General features: G+C 34.9%; 1 protein-coding gene across 1 annotated transcript in view; it reads left to right on the forward strand.

The window, feature by feature from the left end:
• The window catches only part of LOC124542009, a 56,266-nt gene extending 43,299 nt beyond the window's left edge, over nt 1-12,967 (forward strand). Inside the window, exons 39-50 of the mRNA XM_047119961.1 lie at nt 560-713; nt 1,148-1,203; nt 1,617-1,773; nt 2,479-2,605; nt 4,034-4,143; nt 4,511-4,672; nt 6,062-6,160; nt 9,552-9,639; nt 10,541-10,641; nt 11,079-11,153; nt 11,845-11,901; nt 12,548-12,967. Of these exons, the coding sequence (XP_046975917.1) occupies nt 560-713; nt 1,148-1,203; nt 1,617-1,773; nt 2,479-2,605; nt 4,034-4,143; nt 4,511-4,672; nt 6,062-6,160; nt 9,552-9,639; nt 10,541-10,641; nt 11,079-11,153; nt 11,845-11,901; nt 12,548-12,631 (1,270 nt within the window). The 3' untranslated portion in view covers nt 12,632-12,967. The remainder of the gene's footprint in view (nt 1-559; nt 714-1,147; nt 1,204-1,616; nt 1,774-2,478; nt 2,606-4,033; nt 4,144-4,510; nt 4,673-6,061; nt 6,161-9,551; nt 9,640-10,540; nt 10,642-11,078; nt 11,154-11,844; nt 11,902-12,547) is intronic.
• Nucleotides 12,968-17,498: the final 4,531 nt, after the last annotated feature.

Genomic DNA, 17,498 nt, shown 5'->3' on the forward strand with positions numbered 1-17,498 from the left:
AATACAGTATTAAAAAAAATCTTGTATCTGTTAAATTATAATTTATTTAAATCTGTGGTTTTAAAATTATGTTACAAATATTTTAAATATATTCCTTGATGGTAGGCTTTTGCACTTGGATGTGTGTTTGTGCGAGCATATTTATGGTATAGGTGGCAAACGAGCAGGAAGCTTGCGTGATGGAAAGTGACCACCGTCCACAGAAATTTGAAACACTGTGGGTAGGTATCACTCACTTATTAGTTATTCTACCGCCAAACAAGTATTGTTGTGTTTCGGTTTTAAGGGTGAGTGATTCAGTGCAACTACAGGTACAAGGGTCATAACATCTTAGTTCCCAAGGTTGATAGCGCAATGACGATTTAAATAGGTAATATTTCTTTAAGCGTCATTGTCTATGGGTGATAGTGACCACTTACCATCAGGTGGCCCATATGCTCGTCCGCCAACATATGCCATAGAAAAAATGTCTATTGGTAGTGGTGACTTTTACCATCGAGTGGCCAATTTGCCAGTACTAGCTGTCTAAATGAATGATATAACGAGGCCGGGGGCGCAGATGTGCCCTGGAGCGCTTCTTCGAGGGGCACACGCACGGCGTGCTGTGGGCGTGCGGGCGCGCGGTGGCGCTGTGGCGCGTGGCGGGCGCGCCGCCCTACTACATGCTGGAGCCCCACGCCTGCGGGCCCACCGGCCTGCGGGTCGACGCGCAGGTAAGTCTACGTGCTATTCTCTATCCACAACATCAGGCCCGGTATAGTACGACACAACTTAGATGTAGCATCGGCAAATTTAGTAAAACCAATTACTGCCGATTTACACAACCAATATGAATTTCATTCAACATTTGACGCTATTCGTCCCTATAGTTTCTCGCGTCAGTTTAACCCGAGAAAGCAAGTGCATGTAAATCGACGTGTCAAATTGACGAATATATTAGTTCATATGATATTACAAGTTGTTACGTTTGTGTAAAGATCATATTCACATGAGAAATAAATATCGATAATTTGGGAGAACGTACTTAATTCGGATGTGATCGGTTTTACGAATTTCGCCGATGCTACATTTGTGTCATACTATACTTCACATTGTATGTTTTGTATTTTTGAGTATGTTTGGATACTAATAGTTAACTAATTTGTAGGACGATGGCGCTGCTTGCGTTTTGACGTTTACATCAGCGAAGATGATGGCGTTTGCGTGAGTAAAAGCATATTTGTTTACTTGGAGAAACGACTCGCGTGAGTTTGGGAGTGGTATTTTTTGATCACTGATACTGGTAGCAATATAAATTGCATTGTATACCATCAATTTGACACCAGCTACGGCATCTCCACTGTTATGTAAGAGATTGGCCCATGAATTCCAAACACAAAAAATTGCAACTCATTTTGACCCATCATTGGTCTAGACTACCTTATAAAGATCCCTTGGTCCTAGCTTTATGTACAGGATATTAGGCCTCAGAAAGTTGGCGCCAATGCCCAATGTTTGTTTGTAGGACAAGGCAGTACTGACAGTCCTCTGTTTTAGAAAGCACGGAAACTTTCTGATCTTGCACTTGAGCTCTCTCAATTGGCATACCTTCCAGTTGAAATAATTTGTGTATACAGGTATTTACAAAACGTACCAGTCACAGAGAGACCAAAGTACGACTTCCAATTATACGCGATGGCGGTCACGATACAGCCGATTAAGAAGCTGGGTGGAGTCGAACCGCCTCTAGTCCGAGCGCCGCCGGGAGTCAAACTTGTACCAGCGACGAGTAAGGTAGCGTACAACAATTATAGCTTGGATTCTTTCATCAGTGCACTTGGTAACAGAAAGTGCGCCGCGAATCCTTTATGAATAAATATTGGACAACATCACGTACAGTATTCTGATCCATATATAAGTAGCTAAAGCACTTGTGTTATGGAAAATCAGAAGTAACGACGGTACTACAAGCACCCAGATCCGGGAATCGAACACAGGACCTCGGAGTGGCATATCCATGAAAACCGGTATCAAACTACTCGACCACGGAGGTCGTCAATAACAGAAATACTTTTGTACTTGGGGCCATGTATTGCAATATGTTGTATGCTGTATGTATATATTACGTCAAGATGGGATGTCACGCTAGCTCTCGCAAGCGGTTCCGTGACGTTCCCTTGAACAGACAGGGTGCCGTTGGTCTTTTTTGTAGGTATTCCGGCACACTCTACATATAAATGAGATATTCCAGAGAGATCGAAAAAAAATGTTGAGTTTATAGTTAACGTTGTAAACTCGTTCAAGAATGACGAAGAATTTTGAAAGTTTTCTAATATAAGAAATATACGTGAATTAAATAAATTTTAATTCTTATTTTTGACTTGGCTCTAAAGAACTCAAATGTCAATTTTTTGATGATCATTTCAAGAATAAAATATAATTTATGGCAAATAATATTTTGGCTTTAAAAAAAGTCAAGTTTTATTGTTAATTTTGAAGATTGGCATCGACGGGAGCAAGCGTCGCGCCTCCGAGGGTGACAGGAAGCATCCCCCGGGGAGCGCCACCTGCGTGGACGCGCAGCGAGCCGCCGAGAAGAAGGACAAGGAGGAAGGGAAGTTGAAAGGTGAGATGATGATGATGACAAAATTTTCATTTCAAATGTATTATATGTAGTTATGGGTATGATGATGATATAGGATGATGAACGCCTCCAGGCTGTTTCAAGTAACAAAAATATTTGTTATTGAAAATGTAGCATAAAAAAGAAAATATCTCCCGCTGAGTTTCTTTCGCCGGTTCTTCTCAGGTTCGAGGTGTTATTATTCCGAATCGGTGGTAGATTTTTGACTGTCAATATTATAAGCAAGTGTATACACTTAATTTTGAATAGAGATTTTTGCCTTTGACTTTGGGCTATACACCAAACGGATTCTCCTAGGACTTTTCTTGGAGTTCAAACTCCTCACAGAAATTTCATCAAATCTGGTTCAGTGCTGGTCGTGAATGAGCGATAGATAGATAGTGTTGTTTGACAAATTGTTGTAGTTATTGTTAGTATTTGTATACGTACGGAATATAATTTCCAATAGGTTTCTGCATAATTGACTATGTAAGTTTTACAACACTAGACATAAAAAGATAATTCAAATGAGATGTTTGAGGAACGTTTTGTTATTTTACTGCAATCAAATTTAATAAATTTAAAATGTCACTATGATTAAAGCTATATTGCAATTGAAAAATAAGAAATAAATGTTTAAAATTAGTTGTAAGCATGTATTTACATATGTATGTACGATTGTATGATGTAGCGATATATGCCACACCTGTAGTTAGTCGAAACAGTCCAACTGTGATTAGTAGGAAGGTTGGAAATGTTTTAAATATTATATATATGTGGGATTATATAATTGCTCTATAACTCCTCACAGGCGTTACGTTTCAGTATTGAATCGTTCAGTTTTCATTTTAGTGTTTTTATGTCTCTGTATCTGAATACTTTGAATGGGTAATTGTAAATGACGTTGAAAGAGTCGTTTTTAAGATTACATTACTACTATTCTTTCTTTTAAATTTATTACCGGTTCGACTCTCTACTCTCTGACTCTCATAATCCGATGAAACGACAAATCCAACGCGATCGGAAAGTGTGCAGGCGCAGGATATTACTTTACGTGCTTTCCGAGGCAGGAATGTACACATTTCGAACTTCCAAATTTTGGACAATTTTTTGCTGAAAATTGTTCTACACAAATACATTTTTTTATTAACCCGAGCTAGGGTTGAACCCAGAATAACGAGATTTATAACAGAATCAAACCGCTTGATCAATGAGGCAATCGGTATATATATTATATAGTAAATAATTGGTATATCACGTATTGTGTGTGAAAGAAGATATGGTTAGAAAGAATGTTACTTGTGAGATGACGTCCGACAGAGAAGTATTAATGGAGAAGACATGCTTCGCCGACCCCAAATTAAATTGGGATAAGGACAGGAGGATGATGACCAATTATGGTATATCGCACGTCTCATGAAAATATTTCAGGGCAACGTAACACGAGCGGTTGGTTGGTGCTCAATGATGGCACGCAGTTCCTGTCTGCACAGCATTCGATGAGCTGTCGTAAGTTCCCATACGCTTCGAGGGGGAATCAGGTTAGTTTAAATATCACTTAATTTCGAATACTTGATCGACTTGGGTTATAACATCATTTAAAATATTTTGCCTAACTTGTTTCGCTGGTATCTTCTCTTATATATAATATATAATTTAAAAAGCTCCATAATTAGTTTAGGAATATTGGAATTTGTGTTTGATATATCTATATTTTTATACGACTTGTGACGTTTTCTAATAAAATATATGTTTTGCATTAATTCAAAGTTATCGAAGTCATTTGCATTGGTTATTAATCTAACAATAAAATCGTCATAGTTAGTATAATATTGTGTTATCTCAATCCAAATGTTAATTATGTCATAGCTGTAACTCTTGGCTCATAAAAAATTGATTTTCCCCAAGGCGCTATCGTGCGCGATAATGGCTGTAGCCATGTCTCGTGTCGAGGATGTCTGTCGCTGGTGTTCCTCAACCCTGGATCAGATACTGGAAAGCGGAGACCAGCTCTACCAGGACAGTTACCTGCACTTCAGACCCTCTGGAAAGATCCTCGCCATTGAACAGGTACATACTATAATACATTTATTAGGACATCCTAATTTCATTTGGTTTCGATATGACCAATTACCAGTTGCGTTACCAATGTTGATGAAGGATGATGATCATCTTACTCTACATCGAACTATGAATGGCGACAGGGACCATAATAAGTGAATATGATATTGAATAAAATCGTTTGTAAAAAATACATTGGTATAAAAAGCATATTATTCAATACAAGATTTTATAGATGATAAAAAAGCGTGGAGCTAGTACCTGTTGACTTCCAAGCAGGATATACTAATTTAAATAATTGTATTTAACTAACATGACTTTGTATTTTTAAATGTTAAAAAAGAGTAACTACTGAGTTTCTTGCCGGTTCTTCTCGGTAGAATCTACTTTCCGAACCGGTGGTAGCTTTACTTAATTGTTAAATGACGATTCGAAAGTGCTTGTAAAAGCCTACTTGAATAAAGTTTATTTTGATTTGATTTGATTTGAAAGAAATGAAAATTGATGAAAGAAACTCCTGATCACTTTAAAAATAGACTACAATTATGCATGTTTTTTTTAATCATAAGAAGCAATATATTTTTATATTATGACATATGTTTTATAATGAAAATAAGTCTAACGGGCAAAGACTATCTGATGATTTGACGACCTCCATAGTCGAGTGGTGTGCACACCGGTTTTCATGGGTACGCCACTATGAGGTCCCGGGTTCGATTCCCGGCTGAGTCGATGTAGATTACCATTAGTTTTCTATGGGTCTGGGTGTTTGTGGTACCGTCATCACTTCTGATTTCCATAATACAAGTGCTTAAGCTACTTACATTGGGATCAGAGTAATATATGTGATGTTGTCTCATATTATTTATTTAGTTACCACTGCCCATAGACACCGGTACTGTAACAAATATTAACCGTAAGCTAAAATGTCTTGTCCCTTGTACATTTAGTTACGCAGCCCATTCACTCATAAGCTAGAAGACAAATATAAAGTAAGTACTACTTGCTTCTTTATGTCCATCTTAACTATTTTTGGTAATTTTTTTTGTTTTTTTTATGACCCGGAATAATAGCGGGATTCCTGACTTCTTTGAAGATGTGCATATACCTGTTGACTTCCAAGCAGGATATATTAATTTAGATAATTGTATTTAACTATCATGACTTTGTATTTTTAAATGTTAAAAAAGAGTAACTACTGAGTTTCTTGCCTGTTCTTCTCGGTAGAATCTACGTTCCGAACCGGTGGTAGCTTCACTTAATTGTAAAATGACGATTCAAAAGTGACATATCCATCTTAACTATTTTTGGAAAAATTGTGTTTGTTTTTGACGACCCTTGATCCGGAATAATATCGGGATTCCTGATTTCTTTGATGATCTGCATGATGTTTTTCAGGTTTTGCGCAAATTCTATACGCCTGGTAACTGCGTGTGCCGCGTGGTCGTGTACCAGCCGAGACAGAAGGGGATCGTCGATAACGATCTGGAACAAATGGTAATAGTGATTATACACTTTAGTACCAGACAACTTAGATGTAGCATCGGCAAAATTCGTAAAACCGATCACATCCGAATTGAGTACTCTCCCAAGTTATCAATACTAGTTTCTTATGTGAATATGATCTTTACAAAAACGTAATAACTTGTAATGTCATATGTCCTAATATGTTCGTCAATTTGACGCGTCGATTTACATGCACTTGCTTTCTCGGGTTGAACTGACGCGAGAATCTATAGCGACGAATATAGTCAAATGGCGCGATAGGGAGCTATTTCTATTGGTTGTGTGAATCTGCAGTAATCGTTTTTATAGAATTTGTCGATGCTACATCTAAGTTGTGTCATACTATACTTTACGTTTTACTTTACTTATTTCTGCGAGTACCTCAAGGCAGTATACTCGGACCATTTTTATTTATTGTCTATGTTACTACGAATCTTGTTTGAATTGATATGTTAATTTGTAAAACAAAGTATATTATATGACAATGATTTTTGCATCACTTAATAGTAAAGAACATAGTTGCTCTCCGCTGTCTGTCTGTCCTTATGTATGTTTAGATTTTTAAAACGACGTAACGGAATTTGACGCTGTTATGTTTGATAGATGTACTAATTTAATATGTGTTGTAAAATCCAACAACTAATTTAACAAATGAAATGAATAATTCAATGTCCAAATAATAAAATAACATAAATTAGAAATAAAAATACACAAAATAACCTTCAATGAACAATGACAAAAAATATTTAAATAACACTTAAAAAAAAATTCATTGTCAGATTTAGTCATGTCAAGGAGTAATAAATAATTACTTGTTTTAACTTTACATATCAAAAAAATTATACCAAATAAATAAGTACGACGAACACATTTTGTAACATATTGTAATATATTCTTTTCGGTCTCGTTTGCTACCCCCTTCAGGCCTAAACTGCTGAACCGATTTTAATGAAATTTGGTATGATTATAGTTTGAGTATCGGGGAAGGGCATACTTATTTCAATATACCTATCGAACAGGTGAAGTGGATGGTGACGAGAGTGAAATAGATGTAATAGGTCAAGTTATAAGCGTGTTTAGCAAATAAAGAAAATTTGATCTTGATTGTCGATTATTTGATTTCTCTCATTTTTCACAATTGTCAAATTCGCTAACACATTACATGAACACAGTTCCAATATTTATTTTTTGATAACCGTCTGCCGAGTTGGACCAGTGGTTAGGACGCCTCCATCTTAACCGATGATTTCGGATTCAAACGTAGGCAAGCCCCACTGAATTTTCATGTGCTTAACTTGTGTTTATTTGTGCTCTCTTCCACCAATTTAAGTTTGAACATGGTGGTAGAATATGTTCCAACCTTTTCCACAAAGTGAGAGGAGGCCTTAGCCCTGCAGTGAGAAATTTACAGGCTAGTTTAGATAACCGTCTAAACCCCTCTGCTCTAAACCTCTCTACTTCTCTTCCTCTCATCTCATCTCACCTTTATTTCCACTCGAGTCTCTGTTCTCTCTACCGTGCTCCTCACAACATCATTGTTATACATAAAATGTCGACAATGATTGTTGATTTGTATTCAACTTATCATTATTTAATACCATTAACCTATGACATTGTTCGCATTGAAATATTTATTGTTTGGGTGATTGTGTAACTTTTTAGTAATGCAACACTGTAAGTTGGGTTTGATATGTGTTTAAAAGTAAATACAATATTGGCTATTTGACTATGCGAAAAATTAAGTGTCAATTATTGTAATCAGTATATATTATGAGTTTAAAAATGGTTATTTATCAACGAAATTGAAAATGATACTTAATTTATTCAAAAATCCATAAATAAAAATGCATTTTTTCAAACGTTTGTCACGTGACACTATAATTGGCCGGCTTATGATGAAGTCACTTACTTGTTAACCTTGCTTTTCTACTATATGTACCGCAGATAAAATACAGGAAAGTGACGTCACCGACCCCATTGCAGCGCCATATTGACTAAGTAGCGTTCTCGCGCGCTATTTGAATATGGAATTTTTAATGATATTTTTCGTCAAATAGTACATACTAGAAATAAAAAATACAACTCTTACTGGGTTCCTTAACCTCTACTAAATAATATAAAATGGATTTTAAAACCAGTCAAATAGCGTATTCCGTAGGTATTTATAACTTTGCCGATATCATCATTACATTGCATAAATCACTTGACACCGTCTGCCCCTATGTAGGCTTTGATATTTAAAATAGCATAACGGATTTGGGTGCGTTTTTTTTTAAGATAGATTGATTCAAGAGGAAGATTTATGCACAATATAGAAGAGACACAGTGATAATTTCAGAGGTTTCTAATATAATGTCGTACATAAACACAATTTCTTACACTTAAAATGCGAACGCTGTTTGAAACTTACGATATAGGTCAAAATAATTTACAGTGTTGTACACCTTAATGTTCCTTCTTGGGTTTTATTTTGATTCCTACAAAGTTCCACTATAATCCGTTCAACGATCTAACTTAGCGTAATTCGCAGATAATGCTACTTTTGTATTAATACAAAATTTATGTTGGTTCAATTTCATCAATGTTGTTCTCTAGGTTAAGGGATCAGCTCTTTTTGAGAAGACAAAAGTTTATTTTAGCAAGCTACTCTAGTAGGATTAGGTAAATTGGTATTCTGACACAGACGTTGTCACGATATTTTCCTTCACCCGCACTAGATTTTTAGACTAATTGACCACATCTATCACATCAGTCGAGATGGCCCAGTGGTTAGAGCGCGTGCATCTTAACCAATGATTGCGGGTTCAAACCCAGGCAAGCACCACTGTTTCATGTGCTTAATTTGTCTTTATAATTCATCTCGTGCTCGGCGGTGAAGGAAAACATCGTGAGAAAATCTGCATGCGACAAATTTCATAGAAATTCTGCCACATGTGCATTCCACCAACCCGCATTGTACAGCGTGGTGGAATATGTTCCAAACCTTCTCCTCAAAGGGAGAGGAGGCCTTTAGCCCAGCAGTGGGAATTTACAGGCTGTTATTGTTTGTTTGTTTATATATGTATGACCACATCTAAGTAATCTTAGATGTGGTCGTCCAGACGTGATCGTCTGGTGACCACTGAACAGCCTCCTAGGCGAAGGCAACTCCTTAAGGAGTAAAGCTGCTATGATGTGTTTACATTATTTTTTTTTATGTTATTGGTTTTTTCTTGTATAGTCAACTGTTGGGTGAATTTTCAATGTTTAAGGTAAAGCGACCAGATGAAAACTATTTCTGAAAGCACAGCTATGCTAATTTTCTGTAACCATATAAGATTTAACGTGAAATATGGTTTGTGTACCACATAGTATGTGGTCATAAAATGGTTTTTCTGTATAGATGATGCAGTTCTTCCGCGAGGAGAGATCTGGCGTTCTCGTTGCTGGTAAAGGTGATTTTGCCGTGGCACTCTTTAGGACACCTCGAGGTAAGTGCTGAAAGGCAATTTAGTGTATTTTATTAAGGTTTGGATGAGTGTACTGAACTTGGGCCAGGGACGTGACATTTATGTGTCCAAGGTTGTACCCAAGGTTGGTAGTACGTTGATTACGAAGCAATGTTTAAATTTTTATTATTTAATTATTGAAACCGTTGGAAAACAAATCTTTCATACGATATTTAAATATTGTTGTTTTTGAATTTTAAACAATTTATTTTATTTTTGTTTAAAATTCAAACGACGGTGACCACTTATAATCAGATGGTTTAATTCCCTTTCAAATTCCATGAAGAAGTAAAAAAAGTGCTCCTTACTCTGTTAATTAATTATTATGTTGCTGAATTTATAAACTGATATAATGTAAATGAAGCAATTATACAGTTGAGGAAAATATGTATGTTATACATGTACAGAGTAGAAATCATCCATGGTCTATACATATATCATATATATATCAAGGTACAGTCTTGAGAGGAGAGTACGAGTCTTTGTTTCAAGTACTCTTCAGCCATCGTTGGAGTAGCATAGTGTAATGCGTTCTAAGCCTAAAGAAACGGCACAATTTGTTATCATGAATCGTGCACACAGAAGCTGTTATATATGTATTTGACCTTGGAAATTATGATCAAGTATTTCTTGCCCCAATGAGAATACCCAAAGTCTTATAGCTCAGCACATAAAGCATTGAAAGGTACAAGGGTTTATTTATATATCAATACACCTTTTGACTTCTTGCTCCAACTTTTTTGGGAAGTCTTTTTTGCTCTTCGAAAATTCGTTTGATAAGCAACATAGTGGTGTTCAAGAGATGTACGAACAGGTGTTCAAATGTATAAATATGGGATAAGACTATGTCTTCAAAGTGTTAACCTATTCTGAATGTGATTAGGATATTATATGTTCGACGCGGCCGATCGTGACCGCTACGGCCGCGCGGTGGCGCCTCCTTGCATCGGACACGCTCGTGCTTGCTTCTCTCAATATTCTAACGTTAGTATTATACAGTTTGTGAGTTTGGGATTCCCAAGATTTCATTGGCAAATTAGTAACATCGGGTAGTCCATATGCTCGTACACCTATTTGCACTATAAAAAAACCACAATTATTCAAATATAATTTTTTTCGCTACTCAAGAAGTAATAACTTTCAATATAAATACTATATTTGCAGTTCATTTGAGTTATGAAGGCTTAATTATATATGACATTTATAAATTTATATTATGTCCAAACTTCCTCCAACCTTTTCCCACCAAAACGGTGGTAGTTGTCTAGCTGCAACGAAACCATTTTAGAGTTTCAAAGATGCAAGAAGTTATTTGTTTTGATGTCTTCAAAACGTACCAACCATGTCTTAGTAGAAGTAGATTAGATATATTTAATATACATATCTAGAGTATATGTCTAAAGCTATTTGAACTGTTTCAGGTACCATCGTTGGTTGAGAAATTGGGTGCAAACATACCGCCAGTTGTAAAAGATATGGACGACAATGCAAACGACGTATGTATAACAATACTAGTAGTCCAGTGCACTATTGGCATAAATATTGGAACATTGGTGTAACAACTTGAAAGGTCAAATTTAAACCCTATAGTCTAGTGAATAAAGACTAGGAACTTCGGAAAAATTTAGGATTTTTGGATGAACCTTCTTTTTGTGGTTCAAAAGTCCCCATTGATCCATGTGCCGATAAGAAAGTTATCCAGAGTCAAAGATCACGACAAATAGTTTTTCACAAACGGTCATAATTATGGAAAAACTGTGGTTATCAATTTGCAGGTCATTTAATTTCCAACTGTTCCCTTATGTACGAAGTGCATTGTCTTTACTTACTGGACTATTTTATATTTGACATTTCAAGCTGGTACACCAATGTTCCAACATTTATGCCAAATATAAAAATCTATGGCATTTTTTTGTTATATTGGGATGCAAATCCACCACATAAATATTGGGACAAGTTTTTTGAAATAAGCTTATAATAATGCCTTAATCCCATAGTGTTGGTCATTATCCTCATACTTTTTATGGCTAATTTATTATGGTACATATTGTTGAACAATGAAAGGAATTGCGACGTATCTTTCTGCAGAGAGTCTCTTTGTATAGAGAGTTCTCTATCTCTCTTTATTCTCTGAATATTATTCCTTGAAATGTCTGTATTTGACTTTGTTTTATTTTTGTATCCTAGGTAACTGTAATAGCTGATAAATCGAAGGGAGAAGTTCAGAAAGATGAAGATAAGGAGGTCAGTAGCTAGGAGTATATATTTATATACTATATAGGTGTTACAAATTGCTGATTATTTTATGATTCTATAGCGATGAGCTTACCAGCAGTAGAACAGTAGTACTACTACTAGTATATTATAGGGGGCAAACGAGCAGGAGGCTCACCTAATGGAAGGTGATTATCACCGCCTATGGACATCTGCAATACAGGGGGGCTTGCAGGAACGTCGCCAGCCGTTAAAAACATTTAGTTATTATCACCATCAGCCAAAAATATTTCACGGATCTAGTCCTCTGATGCCAGTCGATATTTATGGGCATTTTATAATATCAAATAACAATCCAGTAGGACTAGTTGTTCGAAATAATGTGTGATGTTACCTAAATATTAATAATAATGATTCCTAATAAACTTGAGCTTGTCCAGCAGATATTTGTTTCATGTTGGACATAAGCATCTTCTAATGCACGCCGTTTAGGCTTGTATATGTATCCTGCTATTATCCTTTTCAACGAATGAAAAAGTAGCTTATTACGGTTACTTTTTTTTTAATATTAGGCGTTAAGTTATGTAAGATATACCAATCCGTATTTGAGCAGCGTGCTAGATATGCTGTTACAATTGTTAGTACATATTAATATATGTTGAATATTTAATTTTAGGTGAGATTTGAAGAACCGGCCTCATTCACCATATATGGGATGGAAGTTACGAGCTTGAGGAGGCTTAATAAATATGAGAAATAATAAAATTACAGATAGATCACTAGACTAGACTTTAGTGTATACACACGTATATATAACGTTCTCGTACAGTTCTACATAGTTTGTCATGTCTGTCCGTATGTATGGCGACGTTATCTTAACAAATGCTTTGTGGTGTAATATTGACTTATATCCTGTCTTTGAAGAAAAATTTTATTCCTAGTTAATTTTGTAACACCAGATGGATTAATATGATTGTGAATATAATGGCATTGTTTAGCTTACTTTATCGAAATCTTAGCAAAGTAACAATTTTTGGTTTATACTAAACCGTTATTTGTAATATTGAACTGTACAAAATGTAAACAAAGTTATGACTGTAGAATTTCCTGAGGAGTTCTTGCCTTAGGAGCCGAATTTGCACGCAGAATTACAATTAGGCCATGCATATCATGAAATGAAACGCGCTGTTCTCAGTGCTGAAGCAATGGATAGTTCAATAGGAAACGACGAAGGTTTTAATCCATTTAATTTTGCTAATGTTGCAAGTGAAATAATAGCTGGTTATACTATTTTGATCGCATCCTATATCGACAAGTTAGTCTTGAACGGTTGACGAAAGTTGAAAAGTGGTTTCGATATTTGGTGATTTATAAATCCTATCAGTCTCTTTGCGAATTTTTAAGCGTGTTTAAGTTTTCAATTGTTTCCCTAAAACTTTAAACATTATATTGTTGATTGTTTTGTTTTAAGTGTTTCTTATGGTATAAGAACTCTTGACGCATCAGTTAATTTATGGTTATTCCAGGGTTTGGTGGATAGAAAATGTGGGAAACTAAATTGGTAAATTACATTTTAAGTACCATTCTATCTTCTAGTTTTAGATTTGTAAATTTAAATAGAATGTACGTACGGTTTTTAAATCACGATTATAGTAAAAAGAAAGACTCATATGTAACACATTCGCGTAATTATATGTTGTTATGTATACATATATAATATTGATTACTTTGTTTACAATTTGTATTGAAATATGTGAAAAGTTGTAACTCTTCGGCCACGTTTCGTTGTGATGGTATTAATTAAAAAATAATTAAATACTTTGGGTTTTATTGTAATGTTTTAACTGTAATAACTTAATACCTATTCATATCAGATATACCTATAATACTATAAAGAGTTTAAACTGTTTTAAATAACGAAAATATAATTTCAGAATCTAATCATTTTGTTGCATGGTTTTTTTTTTGTACTGATGGCAAATGGCAATAAATACCCATAGACATTGATGCTGTTAGAAAAAACCATTTTCTACATCACACCAATGTTACACTGGCTCATCTTTCACATTGGGACACAAAAATGCTCAGTGAATTACTGTGGTGGCAGAATATCAGTTCAGTGGTTGGTACATACTGTAATTTCAGTAGTTCGGAATGGCCAAAATAATTATGCTTTATTGAACACCATGTATATAAACATATATATATGGGACAAAAGGCGGTCTTAATGCTTTAAGGCATTCTCTGCCAGTCAACCTTTAGGCTAATCAGAAAAGCAAATAAAATTATCGTTTTAAAATGAGATGAATATTGATCAATTAATTACAATAATATTTGTATATAATAAAGTAAATTCAATAGCCCCTGCTATATTCATAATATGCAATAGTAATGTGACATAAATTATGATATAGAATCAAATGTTATAACACCGTATTGAAGGCTAGGGTAACTCTGTAACAAAATATATTAACAAAGCAATTACACACTCGAAATGATTTTAACTAATGCAGGAAAATATAATTACTGTTAATTATTTGATGATCCTGTTTACTTCTGCTTGGTGTTTTTTTACAACAACAAACAACAACAGCCTGTAAATTCCCACTGCTGGGCTAAAGGCCTCCTCTCCCTTTGAGGAGAAGGTTTGGAACATATTCCACCACGCTGTTCCAATGCGGGTTGATGGAATACACACGTGGCAGAATTTTTATGAAATTTGTCACATGCAGGTTTCCTCACGATGCTTTCCTTCACCGCTGAGCACGAGATGAATTATAAAGACAAATTAAGCACATGAATCAGCGGTGCTTGGGTTTGAACCCGCAATCATCGGTTAAGATGCACGCGTTCTAACCACTGGGCCATCTCGACTCGACTCTCGACTGGTGTTTTTTTACTTATGTAAAAATGCCACCGGTTCGCTCAAAATTTAGATTCGTTTTGCTTGTTCGGCTAATCTGTTGTCCCCACAACGATTGATATTGCAATTTGTTGCATCAATCTATCTGTCTGACGTCAATCAGGTTATTGTAGCAATAACTGCAACGCATTTAACATAATAATCTTAGATGTAACTCGTAAAATACTACACAATTAACTGCTTGTTTTAACGATTTATGAACTTGTGTAGGGTTGAAACGACATATTAAAAAAAATGTATTCCTTTTTCAAATTTATATTTAAATAGTTCAATACAAATTAAACCTTATTCCTAAAAGTATTTTTTGACTTGCAAATAGGTCTGATGGTTAGTGGTCACTGGCGCTGTAAGAAATATTAGTACCAGTACGCCATAAATCAGGGAAACTTATGATGTACCTATAGTTACATGGGCCATTTACATTTACCCATCTGAAAATCTGACTAGTGGATGGTACCTACAAAATGGTCTTACACAAGCCCTAAAATATGTTACTAAAATCAAGAAACAGTCTACTTTTGGCGTCTGATAGCTATACTTAAGAAATAAGTCGTTTTGCTTACAGTTAGAACGAGTGTCAGGCGTTATTCGAAAGCATGTTACATTACTATTATCTAAAGGATAAGAATATTGGATAATGGAATTAATCTATGTAAAAATATTATAAATGTTATTTGAAAAATTTATACTAATATTCATCTATAAACTATTTTGTCTTTAATTGACAAAAGTAAAAACTTCGTGGAGAGATTTCTTGGCATTTCCTTTTAGATCCGAAGATATTTTTTATATATGCCCATATTGACTATTATGAAATGCTCAGTGTAATAAAAGTAACAGCTTGTAAATTTCCCACTACTGAGCTAAGGTCTCCTGTCCCTTTGAGGAGAGGGCTAGGAACATATTCCACCACGATGCTCCATGCGGATGCATTTACATGTGGAAGAATTTCTTTGAAATTAGTCACAAGCAGGTTTCCTCACGATGATTTCCCTTCACTGAGCACGAGATGAATTACAAATATTAAGCACATGAAAATTTAGTGGTGTTTGCCTGGGTTTGAATCCGCAATCATCGGTTAAGTTGTATGAACTGTTAACCACTGGGCGATCTCGTTCAATGTTTTGCGTTATGTTAAATAATGATTTTGCTCCTATATTGATAATTAACTAAGCTTGAAAACTATGACTACAACTGACATAAATTACGAATATTTTTTTTTTGCATAAATGAGGCTACAAATATTATTGTAGTATTTTTTGCGCCAAAATTTTGAAGACCTTTATTTTATTTTCGTCCGTTTTTTTTTATTAAAATTTATAATATATGTGTTATCGACGCAAGCATCTTTTCTTCTTATAAAAAAAATTACTTGTTTTATATAGTGGATCAAAATTTTCCTACGTCAGTAATCATTTAGCACAGTCTGTGGAGAGTCATTAGTGATTTTTAATAAGGAATTATATCATTAATATCTGGGTGAGTATTTAATTAAATCAAATACGATTTCGTAAAAAAAAAATATTACGATGCTCCAATTATTTTCATATTAGGCAGAATAATATCACTCATTCGTTCAATTTATTTGAACTTAAAAAGAAAAAAATCTTTTGTATCAAATTATATTCTGATATATTCTTGTTAGGTTTTTAGACGTCATATTTTATTTAAAAAAAGTTAAATATTTATTATATTGTAAGTTAGATCACAGATTAAAAATAAATTACATATATAAAAGGAATTAATTGTTGGTCATATACAAGTGAATAAAGAAATAACATTAAAATACATAGCATCAGTGTACATAAATAATGTTATTTTTATTTATTTTTATTACATTCACGTTAATCTGTTCGTTGAAGAGGTAATTTATGAAGACAAAGTCAATGATGTTCTTATGTTTTTTCTTTACATAGGTAGTATAAAACAAAGTCGCTTACCGCTGTCTGTCGCTATGTATACTTAAGTAAAAAAAAGTAAAGTAACAGCCTGTAAATTTCCCACTGCTGGAATAAGGCCTCCTCTTCCATTAAGGACAGGGTTTGGAACATATTCCGCCACGCTGTTCCAATGCGGGTTGGTGGAATGCACATGTGGCAGAATTTCGATGAAATTAGACACATGCAGGTTTCCTCACGATGTTTTTCTTCATCGCCGAGCACGATATGATGCTAGCCTGGGTTTGAACCCGCAATCATCGGTTAAGATGCACGCGTTCTAACCACTGGGCCACCTCAGTTAGTATTCCATTAAAAAACCGCAATTGTTAAAATTGTTGTGTGCCGATTTAACAGGAAGTAACATCTTAGCCAAGGTTGATAACACGCCAACATAACACCAATATGATAAAAGAAATGACTCATATTGTGGTGCCAATATATGTGGTTATTGGTGATCATTTATATGTATGTACATGTATATGTGATAAATTTCATCATAATCGTAGAACAGCGGATGTGACAAATTTTACAGGCCACACATTTGAAACAGTTTTTTTGCCATAACTTTTTTATTACCTGTGTTGTTAAAATTTATCATACATCTAATAGAAAGGAATCTTTTTAAAATGGAATAAAGAAATAAATGAATAGTTTTATAGAAAAATCACATGCTTAATTTTACGGAGCTACGCAGTACAGTACCCAGTAACCCAACTTGTTCTATGTAAAGTTTTCGGTATAATGGCGGATGTGACGTTACTGTT

This window comes from Vanessa cardui, chromosome 29 (genome assembly GCF_905220365.1).
Source record: "Vanessa cardui chromosome 29, ilVanCard2.1, whole genome shotgun sequence".
In the NCBI taxonomy this organism is placed as follows: domain Eukaryota; kingdom Metazoa; phylum Arthropoda; class Insecta; order Lepidoptera; family Nymphalidae; genus Vanessa; species Vanessa cardui.